Source organism: Oryzias latipes, chromosome 22 (genome assembly GCF_053564925.1).
Source record: "Oryzias latipes strain Hd-rR chromosome 22, Olatipes_Hd-rR_3.1".
Lineage (NCBI taxonomy): Eukaryota > Metazoa > Chordata > Actinopteri > Beloniformes > Adrianichthyidae > Oryzias > Oryzias latipes.
This window is the reverse complement of record NC_136258.1, coordinates 25,692,366-25,709,153: the sequence shown is the minus strand read 5'-3', so window position 1 is coordinate 25,709,153 and position 16,788 is coordinate 25,692,366. Positions and strand designations below refer to the sequence as shown.

General features: G+C 39.0%; 1 protein-coding gene across 1 annotated transcript in view; it reads right to left on the bottom strand.

Annotated features, from left to right (window-relative positions):
• efna2a (ephrin-A2a) overlaps positions 1-16,788 on the bottom strand; it is a 100,198-nt gene that overhangs the window by 8,202 nt on the left and 75,208 nt on the right. The window contains exon 2 of the mRNA XM_004082446.5: positions 703-995. Coding sequence (XP_004082494.2) covers positions 703-995 — 293 coding nt within the window. The remainder of the gene's footprint in view (positions 1-702; positions 996-16,788) is intronic.

Below are 16,788 nucleotides of genomic sequence, written 5' to 3'. Positions count from 1 at the left end.
TGCAAATCAGCTCAAGACAGAGGAGTAATATGGCCCTATTCTCTACAACAAAGTTTGGGCATCAGCAGTAAAGTTTTTGAAAGTCATTTTTAAAGTACTTTACAAAGATCACCAACTGATTAGCTCTAAACTGTCCAAACAAGTAAAGCCTTGCTCTTGCATTTGGCACGCCGAGCAGTTGAAAAGATTGTTTACAAGTAATTTGAAGCTGGTGGTTTTTCTCTGTCTGGTGGAGGAATGATATCTTTTTAAAACTGTTCAGAAAAACTGTCTCAGGGGGACAAAGCTCATTTGTGACACTAATACATCACTTGTTGGTGTGAGGCGAAACGTCAATATGGCTAATACAAAAATGATTACAAAATACCTCTGGCGACATTTTTACCACTTTGCTGAGCTCTCCGTTTATGATCGCGACAGACTTCAAGGAGATACATGGAGAACTAAAGGGAGAGGGGGGCGGTGGGACGTGTATTTATGTCCGCCTGTGGGAGTGCGATCAGCATCACGGGCCGCGTTTCAAAACTCGCTCTATCAGCCTGTGTTAAATGCATATTTACACATTATTTACAAATGCATACTGAATGGCAGCATGCTCACAATACAAAGACAGACCCTCACTCAGACATTTACACAACGAGCAGCCTCTCTCTGTGCTCAGAATTTCACTCAGAGACACAATCTGTTTTGGTGATGACCTACAAATGTAGTAGTATTCATGTCCAGGCCTGAACTCAAAGCCCAAGGAAAAGGGAGTGAAGAGCTGGAACTTCTCCGAGAAACGCAGAGGCCCGTCGGCGCCGCTGGGCCGGTTACACTCCCAGCGCTTGAAACCACGCATCCTGTGCTGGCAGGTAGTGTAGCCCTCATGGTTGACCATGAACAGGATGTAGCGCTCCATTCGACCATGGGATGGAGGACCTTCATAGTAAGGACAGTAGATGTCTAGATAGTCATTGATGTTCACTGCCACTCTGTACTCTCCATGCCAGAACCTGGAAGACACAAAAAAAATGCATTCATGAAAGAAAGTAAGCAACCAAACCACTTAGAACTCCAAAGATTAATATGAATTATAAAAGATTTCAAAATCAGCACATTTTTCCATATGATTAAATACACTTAAAAGGCATTCATTTTTTAAAAGAAAAAAAGGAAAAAGACAATGCGCCTTATATTCTGATGTGGATTGCTTCATATATGGATTCATTCTGGTTGTGATTACTGAAGTTGAAGCAATCATTAGAGGTTCACTGCGCTTGGTCAAAATGGTTGGTTGAGTGTTGTGAATACGCTAATGTAGCTAACATGTACTGTGTATTTTTACATGTTCCTGTTCCTAAAGCCAAGTACACACAAGTCATTTGATGGACATTCAAGAATATATATTTAGCTTCATGGTGTTCACACTGGACAAGCAGGGAGGGGCTTCTTCGTTATTTTCCTCTCCTTTTCCTGTAGGTGGCGCATGTCTGCCGCCTACAGTTAGAAGAGGCTTGGTGTGCAATGTTGAAGCTGTGCAAATCTAGCCAGTTGAGCTTGAAATGCTTGTAAGTGGATATAAATGACCGTGGTGTCAGGAGAGCCTTGATTTATCTTTATTTAAAAAACAAATCTTTAGGCTCATCTGGGCTCATCAGACAAACTAGCAACGCTCCGTCAAACCTGAGTACCTGATTAGTCAAAGTTTGACCTGGTTTAGCTGGCAATGTGCATTCAGTCGCCAAATGTTTTGTCTTTAGAATCCCAAAAATGGTCGTAAAAACTCGCAGAGCTACGCTTAATCGTGTGAGTTTTGTACGCGAAAGCCCAAAACGTGCATTAACAGGTGGTCATATAGACCTTTCATTTGAAATGGCTGCTTGAATGCGTGTTGTCAAGGCGAATGTGTGAATATCCGTCTGATTCAAGTTGCGAACAAAGTTGGGAATTTCAGGTATGGTGAATACACTAACATGTCTAATGATTCTAAAGTGGCAAGTGTGTAGTGGGTTACAAACAAGATCTAGTTTCACCTTGAACGCAGTTAATAAAGTCTGACTGAATGACAGACTTATCTCTGAGTCTTTCCTCACTAAATGCGCTTTACAGTATATGAGTGCGACTCATATACAACACAAGTTTGAAGATAGATTTCTTTGCATTCAGTGCGCACCATGATGCAGAAAATACATTACTATGGATCTCATAGTAAAATCTGTTTATTTCCAGATTTATTCTGCAATTTGTTGCAATGCCGGCCAATAATATGATTGCAAACACTTTGAGAGTGAGCATTTCTTTTTTTTAGGACTAAAGCATCTTCAAAGACCTATCAATATTTTTTGATAGAGGATCTTTGAACTATTGGACCCACTGGAGTGTACTGCAAAACATTCCTGGATGCCCCCCCAAAACACCCTAAAATCCACTCATATGCAGCCTTCAAACCAGATTTATTTTGATAAAGCTCTTTGAGCTATGGGCCATGGGAATTAGAAGAGGGAATGAGCTGAATGGAATGATACATAAGAAAAGATGTTCATGGGATGTTGGAGAGCGCATACGATCATCTGAGCCCCCTAAAGCGGTGTGCAGTCAGTGTCCACCCAGTTCAGTGCACATAAAGATCACAAGGAAGAAGGGAGGTTTGTTGAAATGTGCAAAATAAATTCACAGATAAGTGGAAATATGTGCATTGTTCTATGTTTATATCAGAGCAATTTTCTTTGCAGTTTATTTCCTTGTGGCACACAGTCAAAGAAGGCAGGAAATAAAATGCAGATTCTGAAATGCATAAGATGGTGCTTGAACTCAGTGACACCTCCTCTCATTGCTTTTCAACTGCATCTGCTATGAAACATTAAAAAACATATGACTGCATTTTTCCTTCCCTTCACACAAGATGGGTTCTTTTTATGTTAATCATAAGTGCCAAAGTTGCTTACGTGGGAACTGAGCTTCTGTTTATATTCTTAAAGTCAGTGGAGTGAAACAGTCTCTCTTCAAAGGGGAAATGTTGAGGGATATTTTGTGTTGGTGTTGTTGTCAAGTCAGTCTAGCTTTCTAGACATTTGGACTCACTTGTCTTCAAGGCAGAACACTTTATCTATGTCCAAATGTTTTTATCAAATATTACAGATTAATGTTTTTTTTTCCATTAAAAAGTTTAAGTAGGAATACTTTATTTGCTGGTCAGTCATAAGTTATTTACTTTGCTCCAGACAGTGTCTAGGCGTGTGCTTGGTGGATGTGGAACTGACTGAATATGGACAGCTGTTTAGATTTCTGCTTGCATCCTTCAACTCACACCGAGGAGAGATCCCCATCCTTTGCCGTCTTCTGAAACCTCCTCCAGAACTTTTCCTGTAGACTCACATTTGCTCCCAAACCATTCGACAACTTGCAAACTTTCACAAAAGCCCCCATAGGACGTATCTTTTATGCAACCTCTGGTATAAACTTACAGTGGCGGACTTAGCAGTTTTGGGGCCCCAGGCGAACAATAACATGGGACCCTCTGCAGCGGTTGTACCAATTTTTTCATTTTTTTATTCTTACCGATAGGGTATAAATAACGTCCTTACTGGTCCACTTTTAGAACACTTCAATGAAAAGAATCAATTTTGTTTAAAGAATTTAAAATTGAAATCATACTGATATGTTAATGAAGTGTATTTTACATTATATAAATTTTATATAATAAATCTATCCAATGCGCTAATTTGTTAATCCATCACTTTTTAGGAACAAATTACAATTTTCTGTCTTTTCTTTAATTTGTCAGAAGATAGAGGGCAAAACAAAAACACTTGAATGAAGGAACAATAAATAAATAAAAAGAAATATTTTCAAAGTTACCATTTTCTTCCCCTCCTTTTACCTTTCCTCTACTTTTCTTCCACTCTTCTCATCCTTTACTTTGTTTTACCTTCTTTTAGAGCTTTTTTATTCTGTTCTTGTTTTTCTTGTTTTATCTGTCTTCCAGCACCTTTGGAAGTTTGGTAACAAGTGTCTTGCTTTCTCTTTGCCTTTTCATCTTTTCACAGCTCCATAGACCACTATGCTTCATTTGACCACTTTAAAAAGAAAAAATTGAATCATCATTCATTCTCTGCGAGTGTTGCCAGATAGAAGTGTGGTTTTCCAGCCCAAACATCATCCAAAACCACCAGACCCACCAAAAAAACATCCAAAATATTAATCAGTGATTAATTAGCGATAATTAATCATCCATTATTCATTACTTCATGATTTTTTGAAAGTCCGACTTTAACACATTTTTAGTTATATTACATCCACCATTTTTGCAGTCAGTCAGAGAAAAACATGAAATAACAGACTCCTACTGAACATTACAATCACTAATGTTTTGCTCATATATTAAGAAGAATAAAACAAAAGGAAAGTGAAAGAAAACACACATAATTGTAAGAACGTCATAGTAGATGTCGTTATCACGAGAAAACGGGCAAAATAAAAAGGAAAGTAGGCCGTTGGCGGCTTCCGTACGATTTAGCTGTTGACTAAAACAAAGTTGTACATTTTTTTAACTTCTTAATCAGGAAAACAGATATTTCTGTCTTGGACTTGACTTAGTGACTAATCTTAACAACTTGTAAAATGCTCAAAATATACCGGTGTAACAAATGGAGATTTGCATAAAAGCCATGCTGTGCTTAGTTAGGTTAGTATTGCCTGGTTGCTCATTTCCATCGCAGACTAAGTGATAGAAAGCATAAACATAACTGTGATATCTTCTCCCATCATCTCCCAAGGTCATGTTCTCGCCAGTGCTGCAGTCACTTTTGTACATACTGCATGCTATTTTTAAACGCAGTTGCTTCAGTTGATAGACATGTCTCATCTCCCAGAGGGAAAGAAGCTGGAGAAGGAAGTGGGTGGTAAGCATGCCTGACTGATTAAAGGGGCTCTATCTACACAGTATACTTTATGTTAATATGAGAGAATCACTTAAAAATAAGGCTGGAGACTTCAATGACAATTTATTTTCACAGCTTCCATTTCCTAAGACAGATTATATAATAATGCACTTTACTTTTGGTTCTTGCAGAGGTCTTAAGAGGAAACACAGTCTCCGATGCCCCCATTTGATGATGTGGTTGGAGCTGACATCCCCAGCCACTGCTGCACATGCTGAGGATTTGAAGGACTAAGGGTTGATGTGAGCTTTGATGTTTGCCCTCTTTCTGAGGTGTCTATTGTTTTTGAAGTGCTCAGTTAAAGGTTGCCTCTGCAGCACCAATGTTCAATCTGGACCACCTCCTGTTGGAGGATGTCATTCTTCCCTTTATACTCAAACAAAACCTTCTTTTTTTTTCAAATTTAAGGCTTCTGTCTGCTTTTCCCACATGACTTTAGTAGGGAAAACTGGCTTCCTATAGAAAAGGGGGGGACATTTTGTTTGTCTCTACTTCTCACGAAAATGTCTGGAGGGCAAATTTCTCTCATCTGCAGTAAACCTTGCTATATATAAACATTGCACTATACCTGCTGTGTTTAATACAGTAACTTTTTTGCATGTTGGTGTCGATCTCACCTTAGTTTGAAGCCTGTAGGCTTTACAGACTTGCAGTTCTGTAGATTTATGCTCCAGCCAGGACACTGGGGTCCACAAATCATTTTTATTTGGTCCATGCTTAAAGACACAGATGACAGACCCAACCTGTAAAACAGTCTGTTCTGTATAATAGGAACAGATCCCACTGTTGTTTCAGTCTAAATCCCAGTTAAAATACAGATTTTTTATGTAATTTACTTGTGCTAAAACTGTGTTATTGCTTTACATGGATGGATTTAATCATCTAAGGATCTACTAATCAATCTAGATTGAGATCAAAAGTTACGAGGATGCTGTAATTGATTGTTGTAATTAAAAGTCAGCTCAGTAAAAATCAGTCAGGTTAATATCTGTGCTCCTTTTTCGTGTGGGCTTCAGTTCAATTTAGTTTATTTACAAAGTTCCGGTAAACAGGAAAGCATTTCAAGACATTAAAAAAAATCAGAAACATCAAACTGTGCTAAATTATTAAAGATGTTGTAATCCTCGTGTCCCAGATCAGCTCATAAAGACCAAAAAAAGCTAAGTTAAAGCATCTGGAGATCGAAGGACGTTCAGCACAATATCTGTACTGAGAACAGGTGACTGTGACTCCAAATGGTAAATAGCGTCTTTCTGAAGCACTTACCCACCCTCTCAAAGGCCCTAAGACCTCTACAAGTCACACACCCTTCTCTTAGTTACACACATTCATACAGCGATGGCGGCAGAACTGCCCTTCAAGCACTAACCAGGAGAAATGTATTGTTCAGTGCCTTGCCCAAGGACACTTTGACACATGGGTGGGCAGAGCAAAGAAGAAACAATCAAAGGTCAACCTCTCTGTTCCACAGCCTCCCCAGAGCAGATGATCAAAGACACCTGCAACTATTCTACACAATAAAGAGTAAATGTGAATGTAAATGTAAAAATAGTAGAGCTTGACACGTTAATGCGTCAATCCCATGCTATTCACTGAATTAACACAGAAAATTATCTTAACACACTTCAAGTTTGGTAAAAATATTTTGCTTCTTGCCTCTAAATGCTACAGCAGATTGTTGGGACCGGATTTTTATTTTCTTTATCAGCTTTACCATTCGTGTTTAACATGACAGTTTGGAGTTTATGACTCACTTAAAAACGGCGATTGAGAGTCACCACCATCAAGAAGAAAGCATCATCTTTTATCTAAAGGAACCAAACATTTTTGTTACAGAGTTTTTAATTCACAAAGACAAAAATCCCATTTTGCTGCAGATTTGCACTTCTGAAAAATGATTCAAATGTGATCAGACTTTTTATTTAAATAGTGAGCATTAAAGAAAGCACTTTTACTCTGTTAATAAGGAAGCTTTAGAATAAAAACACAGTTTCAAGTCTGATAAAAAAAAGCTTCACTTTTATTTTGAAAAGACGAAATATGCAGTTTGCCAAATATGCATCCAACATGCATTTGATCATTTCAGTTTTTTAATGCAAGTAAAACACCGGCAAACTAAAAAGCTTAATTTAAAGAGAATTTGAGCTGTGGTTTTATTTGACAAATTTGTCTCCAACAGGGACACCTAAACCAGCTAACATGGTTAGATACACTGTAAACATGAAACATGAGCTGTTTATGTTGTTTTGCAATCTAACACATTGAAATGCATCGTTTGATTTTACAGTTAGCAATGGGATGAATTGCAGAAAATCATGCGATCAAAAAACCTTGTCAATGGCACAGCACTGCAGCAAAAGGGCTTCTTCTGGAGGTTAGCTCACTAGTTGAAAGACTAAAAAAACTAATAAAAATACAAAACAAAACATAGTCCTTTAGGAGGTAAGCGCTCATCCAAACGGAAAGTTGGATGGATGGATGGATGGATGGATGGATGGATGGATGGATGGATGGATGGATGGATGGACAAACAGAAGAGTGGACCAAAGGACAAATGGGCAGACAGATGTAGGAATTAATGGATGGATAAGTTGACTGATTGAATGTAAGACTGTATGCAGCACTGGTTGGATGGATCAGCATTTTCAAGCACACGATAGTCTGTTTGATAGCACAACACTAAAGACAGCAATTGGAATTTCCTGTTTCATTCTCAGACATTTCTCTGTACAATTTTCCACAAACTGATTTGAATTCATCAGAAAAACATCAAATGTCTTTTTGGACATGTGCCTGGATGCCAGCAGCAGCGCCATCTCTTATCATCATCACTGCCGTCCGTAGCTAAACGATCAATTTAATTTTGCATGTACCACATCACACACATTTAAAATTCTGCTGCGGCAAGTTATCAGATCTTGTTTCATGAAGCTCTGCAAATCTTGGAGGCAGAAAAAATGTCCTCAATCAAATAAATGAGCATAAACAAATCCAGACAATCTCGCCCTTTCACATGGCGTTCACAGATGCAGATGGGGCTTTTTAAACAAATTCATCATTTTCCTCTCACCTTGACAGTAATTGATTGCCTGGAATGAAGACATTTTGGTCTAAGCACTTTTGTTTAGTAGCTTTGGGGCAAATTATCTGTATAATGGTGGCGCTATCTCTCTCCCAGAGGGCAAATCAGGAAGTGAGTTAGATGTGAAATGAGCGCCTTCATGCTTCAGTGCCCTATCAGAGCACGTTTTGCTGCTTCTAAAGGGATCCTTGAACAGATCATTTAGAGGCATTGATCCACTGGGGAGCTCCTCTGGGCTCTCTTTGCTCCCAATCAAGTCTGATTAACTACCAAAGGAGAGAGGCATGGAGAGAAACAGTGAGAGTCAAGCAAAGAATGGGAATAAAAGGACTGCAAGGAATGAAAAAAATGTAAAAAAAAAAAACAGGGCAGTGAGACAAAAGGTACAGGAGGAGTGGAAAGCGAATGAGCATAAAAGAAAAGGAAACAACGGAGAGCAAAAGAAAGAAGCCAGGGAAACATGGGATAATGAGATTACATTAAATGAGAAAATGCAGACTAGGAAGGAGAAGTGGACGAGGAGGAGGAAGCCAGCTGGAGGAAGAGCAGCTGGAGGAGGAGCATATTTGTACTTTATTTTAATTTGTTTCACCACGAATTTCAATCTGAGGAAAGAAACGAAGCTCTAGCTATGAATTTTGCGTTGATAAATTTATGGACGACTACCGTTTCACATTAGCACTCACAAAGAAGAGTGTGTTTACTCGCACTTGTGTGTGGCTGCTTAAATGAGGGCTTGCTAAAGTGGGTGAGTGAGGATGCTCGGTCCAAGAAAGGGCTAATGTGCCAGGATACATTAGGTTGTATTAAGCTACTAAGCGCCCTGCCCTGCTCCTCTGACACCGTCTGCATTCCTAATACACTAAAGCAAGGAAACCTGCAGGTGTGTGTCTGTGCAGGTTCTGTGCTCTGAGTTTGTGCCCCCCTTCCCCTCGTGGCCCCTCGTGAGCTTGTGTGTCATTTGGAATTAAACACACACACTGCACTAAGGAAAAAGACACGGGAATGCACTCTCACTTTCTGCAAGTTTCCATCTGAAAAAAAAAAAATCACACCAGGCGCCATGGATTGTGGGTAAACGTGCAGGTTTTTGTGCATCTTCAGTCAAACCACAACACTGAAATGCAAATTTGATTAGAATTGTACCGAAAAAAACTCAGTGATGGCAGTTTTGCTTTTTATCAGAAATGTAGCACCCATCTGAAAAGTGCGGTGGCAAAAACATATTAACCCTTTAACTACCTAACCAAGACAAAATCAATAAAAACACGTTTTTTTCTGCTGCTTATTGTCTTTGGGGAGTAAAACACACATTCCATTTTTTTAATAATATGTTTTTTTTATGTGCTCTGTCATTCAGTTGAACTGGCAGATGAAGGGTTAAAGGTCACAACAATGATTAAAAAAGCCAAACTGTTCATAAAAAATAAACATTTCCAGAAATCAAAATAAAATGTAAAAGTAAATAATAATAAAAAAAGGAAGCGGAAAAGGAGGCATTATGGGACATCACTGATTGGATGATGTTCGTTCATCTTTTCTTGTTTTTAACTTGTCCTGTCCAACAGCTGGGCAAACAGATGAGAGCTGAAGGCCTCTTGTGTTGGACATATATTACTTTACTTGTTCATCTTTTCAACTGGACGTTATTTGGCACGGTGAGATCTTCAGACAGAAGACGTTTCTTTTCATGTCTGGCCACAGCCATTGTTAAAGTTTTGTGATTGCTGGACATTCTTCTGCTTTCTTCTTCTCTTATTTTGTTTCATTTTTCAACCCTTTCTTTTGGTTTCCGGAAATTACTTTTATTTTCCACAATGTTTGGGTTTTTTATGTTTTGGTTTCTGGAAATTTGTTTTGATTTTTAAACTTTAACATTTCTTTTGTGTCGAGTTATTTTTTTTATGTGATTTGCACTTCAGAGCCACCGTAGAGTTGTTCTTTTAAAGCTGATATTTTTGGTGACCAATGTGGGCTCTCATCTCATCGTTCCCCATCCAGAGTGTAAACAGTGTATTTCTAAGCATTTGTAATCTTTACACATTGGGAATCCCCACTGTTTTCCAACACAGGATCAGTGGACCAACTGTTCAGTCACTGCACTAGAGTGCTGGGAAAAACCAGCAATACAAACAAGTGCTGTGTACTAGCGCTGTACACAGCTGCTGAACCAATTAGAAGAGGAGGACAAAACACAATGCAGGTAGCATCAACAAGAATATCATAGAATATCATTTTGGTGCATGAATGCTTATAACCGCACTGAACCGATCACCAAAGACAGATTTCCTTTTACATATTTGTTATTGCCCTTTTAAAACCTCCACACAATCTAAACGTTTCCTTTTTTCACATGTTCTTTAATATGCTTTTTTTTACCATCTTCACAAAATGAGGACATCTATCCTCAAAACAATAATCAAAGGATTATCAAGAATGGTTTCTATTCCATGTGGTTGCACAAAAACATTAGTTTATTTCCTGGCAGATGGTTACACAACCTTACAACTTTCACGACGATATAAAATTCCACACAGGCGGCATGCGGACGTTGAATTCTAATAAAGCAAAGCATGAATCATGCAACTCCTCTAATCCTTTGATTCGTTTTGTGTAAACTCTGATCACCAAGATAGGAAATGTTTCTTATCATGCAGGTGATGGGGTTTGATTATTTTTCTGTATCACCAGAGAAAGATGTGTCCTGGTATTTCAGCCTGTTGACACAAGAAAAAATTGCAAGGAAGAGCAAAACTTTTTAATTATAAAGGGATTGACGATATCAGGTTTCCAAACTCTGAAATGTTCTTACGGAAGACATTTAGTTTTAGAGTGAAATGAAACACTTTTTCTGCTCCAGCTTGAAGCATTTGCTTTTGCATTCATCAGTGAGTAAACCTGTGCTGAAATTTAAGACGGGATCTACGGTTTCTGAGCGCTTGATGTTTCACAGATTCTCCTCACTGACACAGAACAGTTGGAGGGTCAGACGAGGTTATTCTGACGCAGCAAAGACTTGGCTCTCAGGCATCAAGTGAGATGTAAAAGCATCAGTAAAAGGATTGGAATAGATCAATCAAACTTTATTTGTATAGCACTTAACAACAACTCTGTTTAAAACAAAGGGATTTCCATAAACTCAATGTAAATCACACAAAACGTTCAACATAATTGGATTAAAAACAGGACAAGAAAAGGTTTGACTATCAAACAACAGTTTTAACGAAAAAATATTGTTGCACTGCTGTTTTATGTGTTTTTGATTTGGAAAAAATGAGCGTTTATAGATTTTTTTTCCCCCTTGATTTGGCAGTTCAAATGGGAAATTCTTCCAAAAAAGGGAGCGAATCTTTATGCATTTTTGTGTACTGTACATACAGTTTTCCTCATGTACTGTAGTGATCATGTATGCGCCCGAATGTGCTGCTTCTCTTTAGTATTCAGTCATCAACTTCATCTCTCAGCACGACTGTGATCAAAGCTTGTGGTTGGAGAAGCCTCGGATGTTTGCCGTACCTCCCCGCGTCCTAAACAGGCGGCCGAATCAAGCAACAAACATCAAAGGAATCTTCAGTCTCTTCTTCTTTCTTTTCTCCTTCTCTCTTCGCATCACTCCTATCTCCATCTACAACTGTCTCGTTTTCTCCAGCTTCACTTAATCTCCGTCTGTCACTCCCACTAATGTGGCCTTCACGCTCAGGGCTTGAGATCCACGCTGGCTTAAATGCTTTCCACTTGATGAAGAGATTTTGGTTAAAGTGGAGGTTCAAAGGACTAAATGAGATTGTCTGAGCACTGAAATCTCTCCGGCACTCCAAGAAGCAAGATGCAATATGTAGGCGGGTTTCATCTGGCAAACATTTGTGCAAACAAAAGTCAGGCTTTAAGTAGGGCATCAATGTCAGCAGGATGGATTTACCTTAAGCAAAAAGATCATCCGACACGTTTTGCCACGTGTAACAAACACAATTACCAGTGAGTGTCAAGCCTCATGCAAACAAACGTCTCTTGATCGTCAGGGCTGTGTTGAAGGAACAACAAGAACATTTATTTCTGTAGAATTCTTCATGGGATGTAACTATTGACTATACATGGGAACTGGACTGATGGACATGATGTTGAACATCTAGTGTCAAAAATTGTTGGTTTTCTGCTTGTTTTGGCTTTTTGGGGGGCCAAGCTACTCTAATTGGGATTATTCTAACTGTAGTTGGGACACTTAAAAATGGAACAATAAAGGTGTCTACGGATGCTGTGCGGCATCCTCCAATCAAAAACACATGATGTTGAAGATCTTGTGTTAAAAAAATTCTGGTTTTCTGCTGATTTTGGCTTTTAGGAGGCCGAAACTATATCAGTTAGGCTGCAGTTTTCTGCTCCGTAGCAACAGTCCCTCTCGCAAATTAACTCCACATTAACCTCGCACTCTTTGTCCATTTCCATCTCTCCATCTTCATCTGCTCTTGTCTCTCTCAGTCTTCTTGCCTTTTGCTTTGTACACGTCCGTCCTTCCATCTTCATTTTGCTGCCCTCTCTTTTATCCCATCTTCTTCTCTCACTTTTTGCTATGCTCCAAAGCCCAATTTGAGGCGTGGCTTGTTAGAAAGGAAATTACAGTTCTTGTCTTTAGAAAGTACTTGTTTGAGCATGAATTTATTTTATTTTAAAAAAATCTAGAATTTACTTCCTGTCACTTTATCCCAGTTTTCAAAAGTAACCACCTCAGTTTCTCAGATTTCTAAACCCTAATTCACCTTTTTTTTTAAAAGTAAATGTTTTCCTTTTTCCTGCAAAAGCACAAGTTTTAAGCAAAGTCTTCATCGTTTCCCCTTTTCTCTCATCTGAATGCATATTGAAAGCATTTTTCTCCCGGCATAAAGACTTCCTCTCTGATGGTGTTGTCTATCCCGGGCTCCCTGCAGGGCTGCTACCCCTGATGAGGAGGATAAATATTACCTCTTTTTACACAAACATTCAGAAAACACATATGCATTCACCGGTACGTGTGCATGATTAGGCCACAGCGGAATACAAGCTCAGCGAGATCTAATAACACGGAACGACACGTTCCGACAGAATCCACTGACACTCGAGACGCAGGAAAGAACCGAATGATCAGACGGGGAAATGCTGGAATTTGAAAACAACAGATGCACATGTTTAATTATGTAAATAAGCTCTTGATCCTCACGTGTAAACACGTGTAAACAACGAGAAGTGGAGGCAAAAATAACACAAAACCCTATCACAGTGTTCATCCCACACAAACCCCTTGTTATTCAGCCTGTTAGGGCTTTTTTTTTTTGACAAGCGCCACTTCTGTCACCATAAATAATGTCGCCCATAGATCGCTGCGTTGACATTCAGCACATCTGAAGGATTATTATGCGTTTCTTCAAAACAGGAAACATGCGCCCCCCTATGGATTAGGCACCACCTGTGCCAAATTTTTTAAAAATTCACAGACTTCCTGTATGCACACATAAATTCTCTCCATCAGACGCGAACACAACGGAATTAGCATAACAAACCAGTGTGGAGAAAAAGAAAATACATATCTCTGGGCCCCCCAAAAGCAAAACTGTCACTTTGGTGATGTGGCGGCTGAAACACAAACCTGAAAGAAAAGAAACAACGCACCGGAAGAGAGACAGACAGCGTGAAACAGAGCCACAAAGCCTCTGATGGATGGATGGACAGGCAGGAGGGAGTCTGGTGGATGAGAGCAGAGCTTGTTGGCTGCGTTTGACAGGCTGACAGACATGATACGCCTGTATCCATCTTCTCGTTTGTGAGGGCCATTCGCCAGCTTGTAGGATTGGATTTGGCTCCTTGCAGTAGCAGGGCTGTATCGGTATCGACAAGGTTGGCTCAAAGCGACTCGCAAACGGACGAGCTGATGGCTGAAGGCCAAGCGGGAATCTCCTCACAAGGACGGAGACCTGCAGTAGTGTCGCGCGCCCACTCTGTCACTGTTTACAGCAACCAGCGAGCGGGTGATTTATTTTGGTTTTCACGAACGCTCATGCATTCTTCAGGCTTCTTCCAGAGCAGGAGACACTTCAGTGCTGTCAAACAAATGGAGCGCTAATATTTTATGAAGCTCAAAAGGCTGAAACTTTTATCCCTCATTAAGTGTCTTGTTGACATTTGACCTGGAGCAGCAGACTCCATGTGGAAAAGCAACCAAACTCGAATTCAGTCACAGGCTGTGTTGCATATAAACATTACAAACCTCTGATGTGGATACATTTGGAAAACGTAAACAGAAATGTTAAAAAAAACTATGTACACCCCTTAACTACCACCAGGGGATGCTGATCAAAACTTCTGTTTGCTGATCTAAACGACCCAACCTGTTGAAGATCGGCTTTTGCTAATTTTAACATGTTCTTGTGGCATTTTTCTGATGATAGAAGACATATATAAAGAAAATTAAGCGAGTTATATTTCTGATTATTTCTTAATTCAAATTGTTGTAAATCAGGAGAAGATGAAATAAATGCTGATTGAAAAAGACTGTACTTGTGATGCAAAAAATAATTAACTAAGGGGAAACTATGAGTAGAAACTATGCTCTCGATTTTTCCTTAAAAAAAGGCATATTCATAATTAAAAGACAACTGGTAAGGCTTTTACAATAAATCAAAAGATAATCAGAGTGGGTCTTTAAGGATCTGGGTGTGTGTTTTAGTGCTGACAAACATCAGCTCTGAGAATTTACAATTCCTGAAAATGTGAAAAAAAAGGGATTTTAGAGGATTTGGATTTGTTTCGGTTTGTTACATGACTAAAATAAAAAAACAAAACATTCAGAAAAAATCCTTTTTGTAATTTGCTCAAAGCAAGGAACAATGATGAAAATCCTACCAGTTGGCTCATACTAGGGCGGCGTAATTTCTTAAAACGATAAATGATATATCCTTCTGAAATTGAACACAACACGTGTTTGACACTTTCAACATAGACATATGCGGCAAAGAATCCCTTTCCCAACGATTTGGTTCAATGGCGTACAACGCATGGCTCGGTTTTAAACCGAGAACTGAGGCAGCTCTGAGTTCAGAAGGTGTCCTGTCGTTACAAACATGTTTGGCTTAAATTTTTTCACTGGTGAGTGTTTGATGGAGTATGTTGTTTTTTTTTAATCTCTTAAAGTTGTAATGAAGTTTGTTGATCAGATGTTAGCACTTCATGTAGCTTAGAATCAATTAAATACAACCTCACAGAAAAACATGTATTTTAACAAATTTCAGCACATAAAATTAAATTTAAAAAGACCACAGTTTGATCTAAGTGTGATTAATAGTTGCAGCAAGATAAAAAAGTATATATTTGTCTTTGAAGTAATTTAAAGTACAGATATTTTTAAGGACTCCATGAATCCGATGGAACCCTGTGCTGTGGTAGCTTAATCTTTACAGTTTTAACTCATAACAATCACTCAAAAAGTATGCTTTTATTTCCACTTAAATTGTAATTAACTTATATTCTCTCATGACTTCAGGTAATCTTCCTATAATCGACAGATAAAGATGGGACATGGTGATACGACCAACCTGATTCAGTAAAAAACGCCGTTTGTCTTGTTGGCCTTCCGGCTGAGCGATGAGCCAAACTCACTCCCTTATTCTCCCAAAGTGTGCCCAAACTGGCACTGTGCCAAACCGAGTCACTCAATTACTGTCCGTGCTGCTTTGGCATCAGCCGCTGGTTGAAGGATCTTCATCTAAAATGGATGAGTTGATCCAGATTGAGGACGTGAGCTAATCCAGATAGTCTGGGTTAAAATGCTGGAGCCTCTGTGGGTTGGAAAGGACGCGGCGAGCCGGCGAGCGGGGAGGTATGGATCGCTTTGCAGGATCTCTAATGAGTAATTAAACACTTGAATGGAGTTTAGTTAGGATACACAGCATGTTTGCACGGTTTCACACAGGCAAATATTGGCATGTCAACAAAAATCAAAATATTCGTGCACACAGAAGCATGTGCGTTCAAACAGAAGTCGTACCACATTAGGACAGGGATAAGTGCCTCGCCGTTCAGCATGGGAGTGAAGGTCGACTTTGTTGCCCTCTTTTCTGCCTCTGGAGTTCACTGCTTTTCTTTTCTTTGCCGTTTCTCTTTACAGATTTAATTATATTCTAAAGTCCATAAGCCAAAGGACTGCAAATGGAAAGTGTCTGCTTTGTACCTTTTTTCTTTTTCTTCTGTAATTTTAATTGTAGCCATGTTTACGTTCGCTGGTCGAGACTTCTTGTTCGGAAATGAGTAATCAGGGGCAAAAAGGCTGGAAAAAGCTGGAGCACAGAAACACAAAGTATCTGCTGACTTTACAGGAAGAATCCAAAGGCTTTTCAAAGATGATGTACTTTCCTTCCACAGAAAGATTCTCTTGCATGTTAATTTCAGTTTAGGTGTTAATTTGGCACAGTTTTACATGAAGATTGCTATTGTGGTGAGTAAAAAATAAGGGATGAATGATGGTCACTTTTAACTATAAGTAACTATTAGTAAACTATTAGTAAATAACTTTAATGTGCACAAAACTAGTGACTTGTGGATAATTATGGCTCTGTAGAGTAATATGGATTCATACCTTTACAAATAGAAATTGAGTGTTAAATAAGCAGATAATGCTGCAATAACAAGCAAGCATTTCAATACACAGAACTCTACTAGAACTCACAGAAAAGGTATAATCTGAAGAGGAAATCATAAAGTTATCCTTAATTATTGTAAAACTTTTAAATATAATCTGTACTTGATGCTCAAATTGTTATT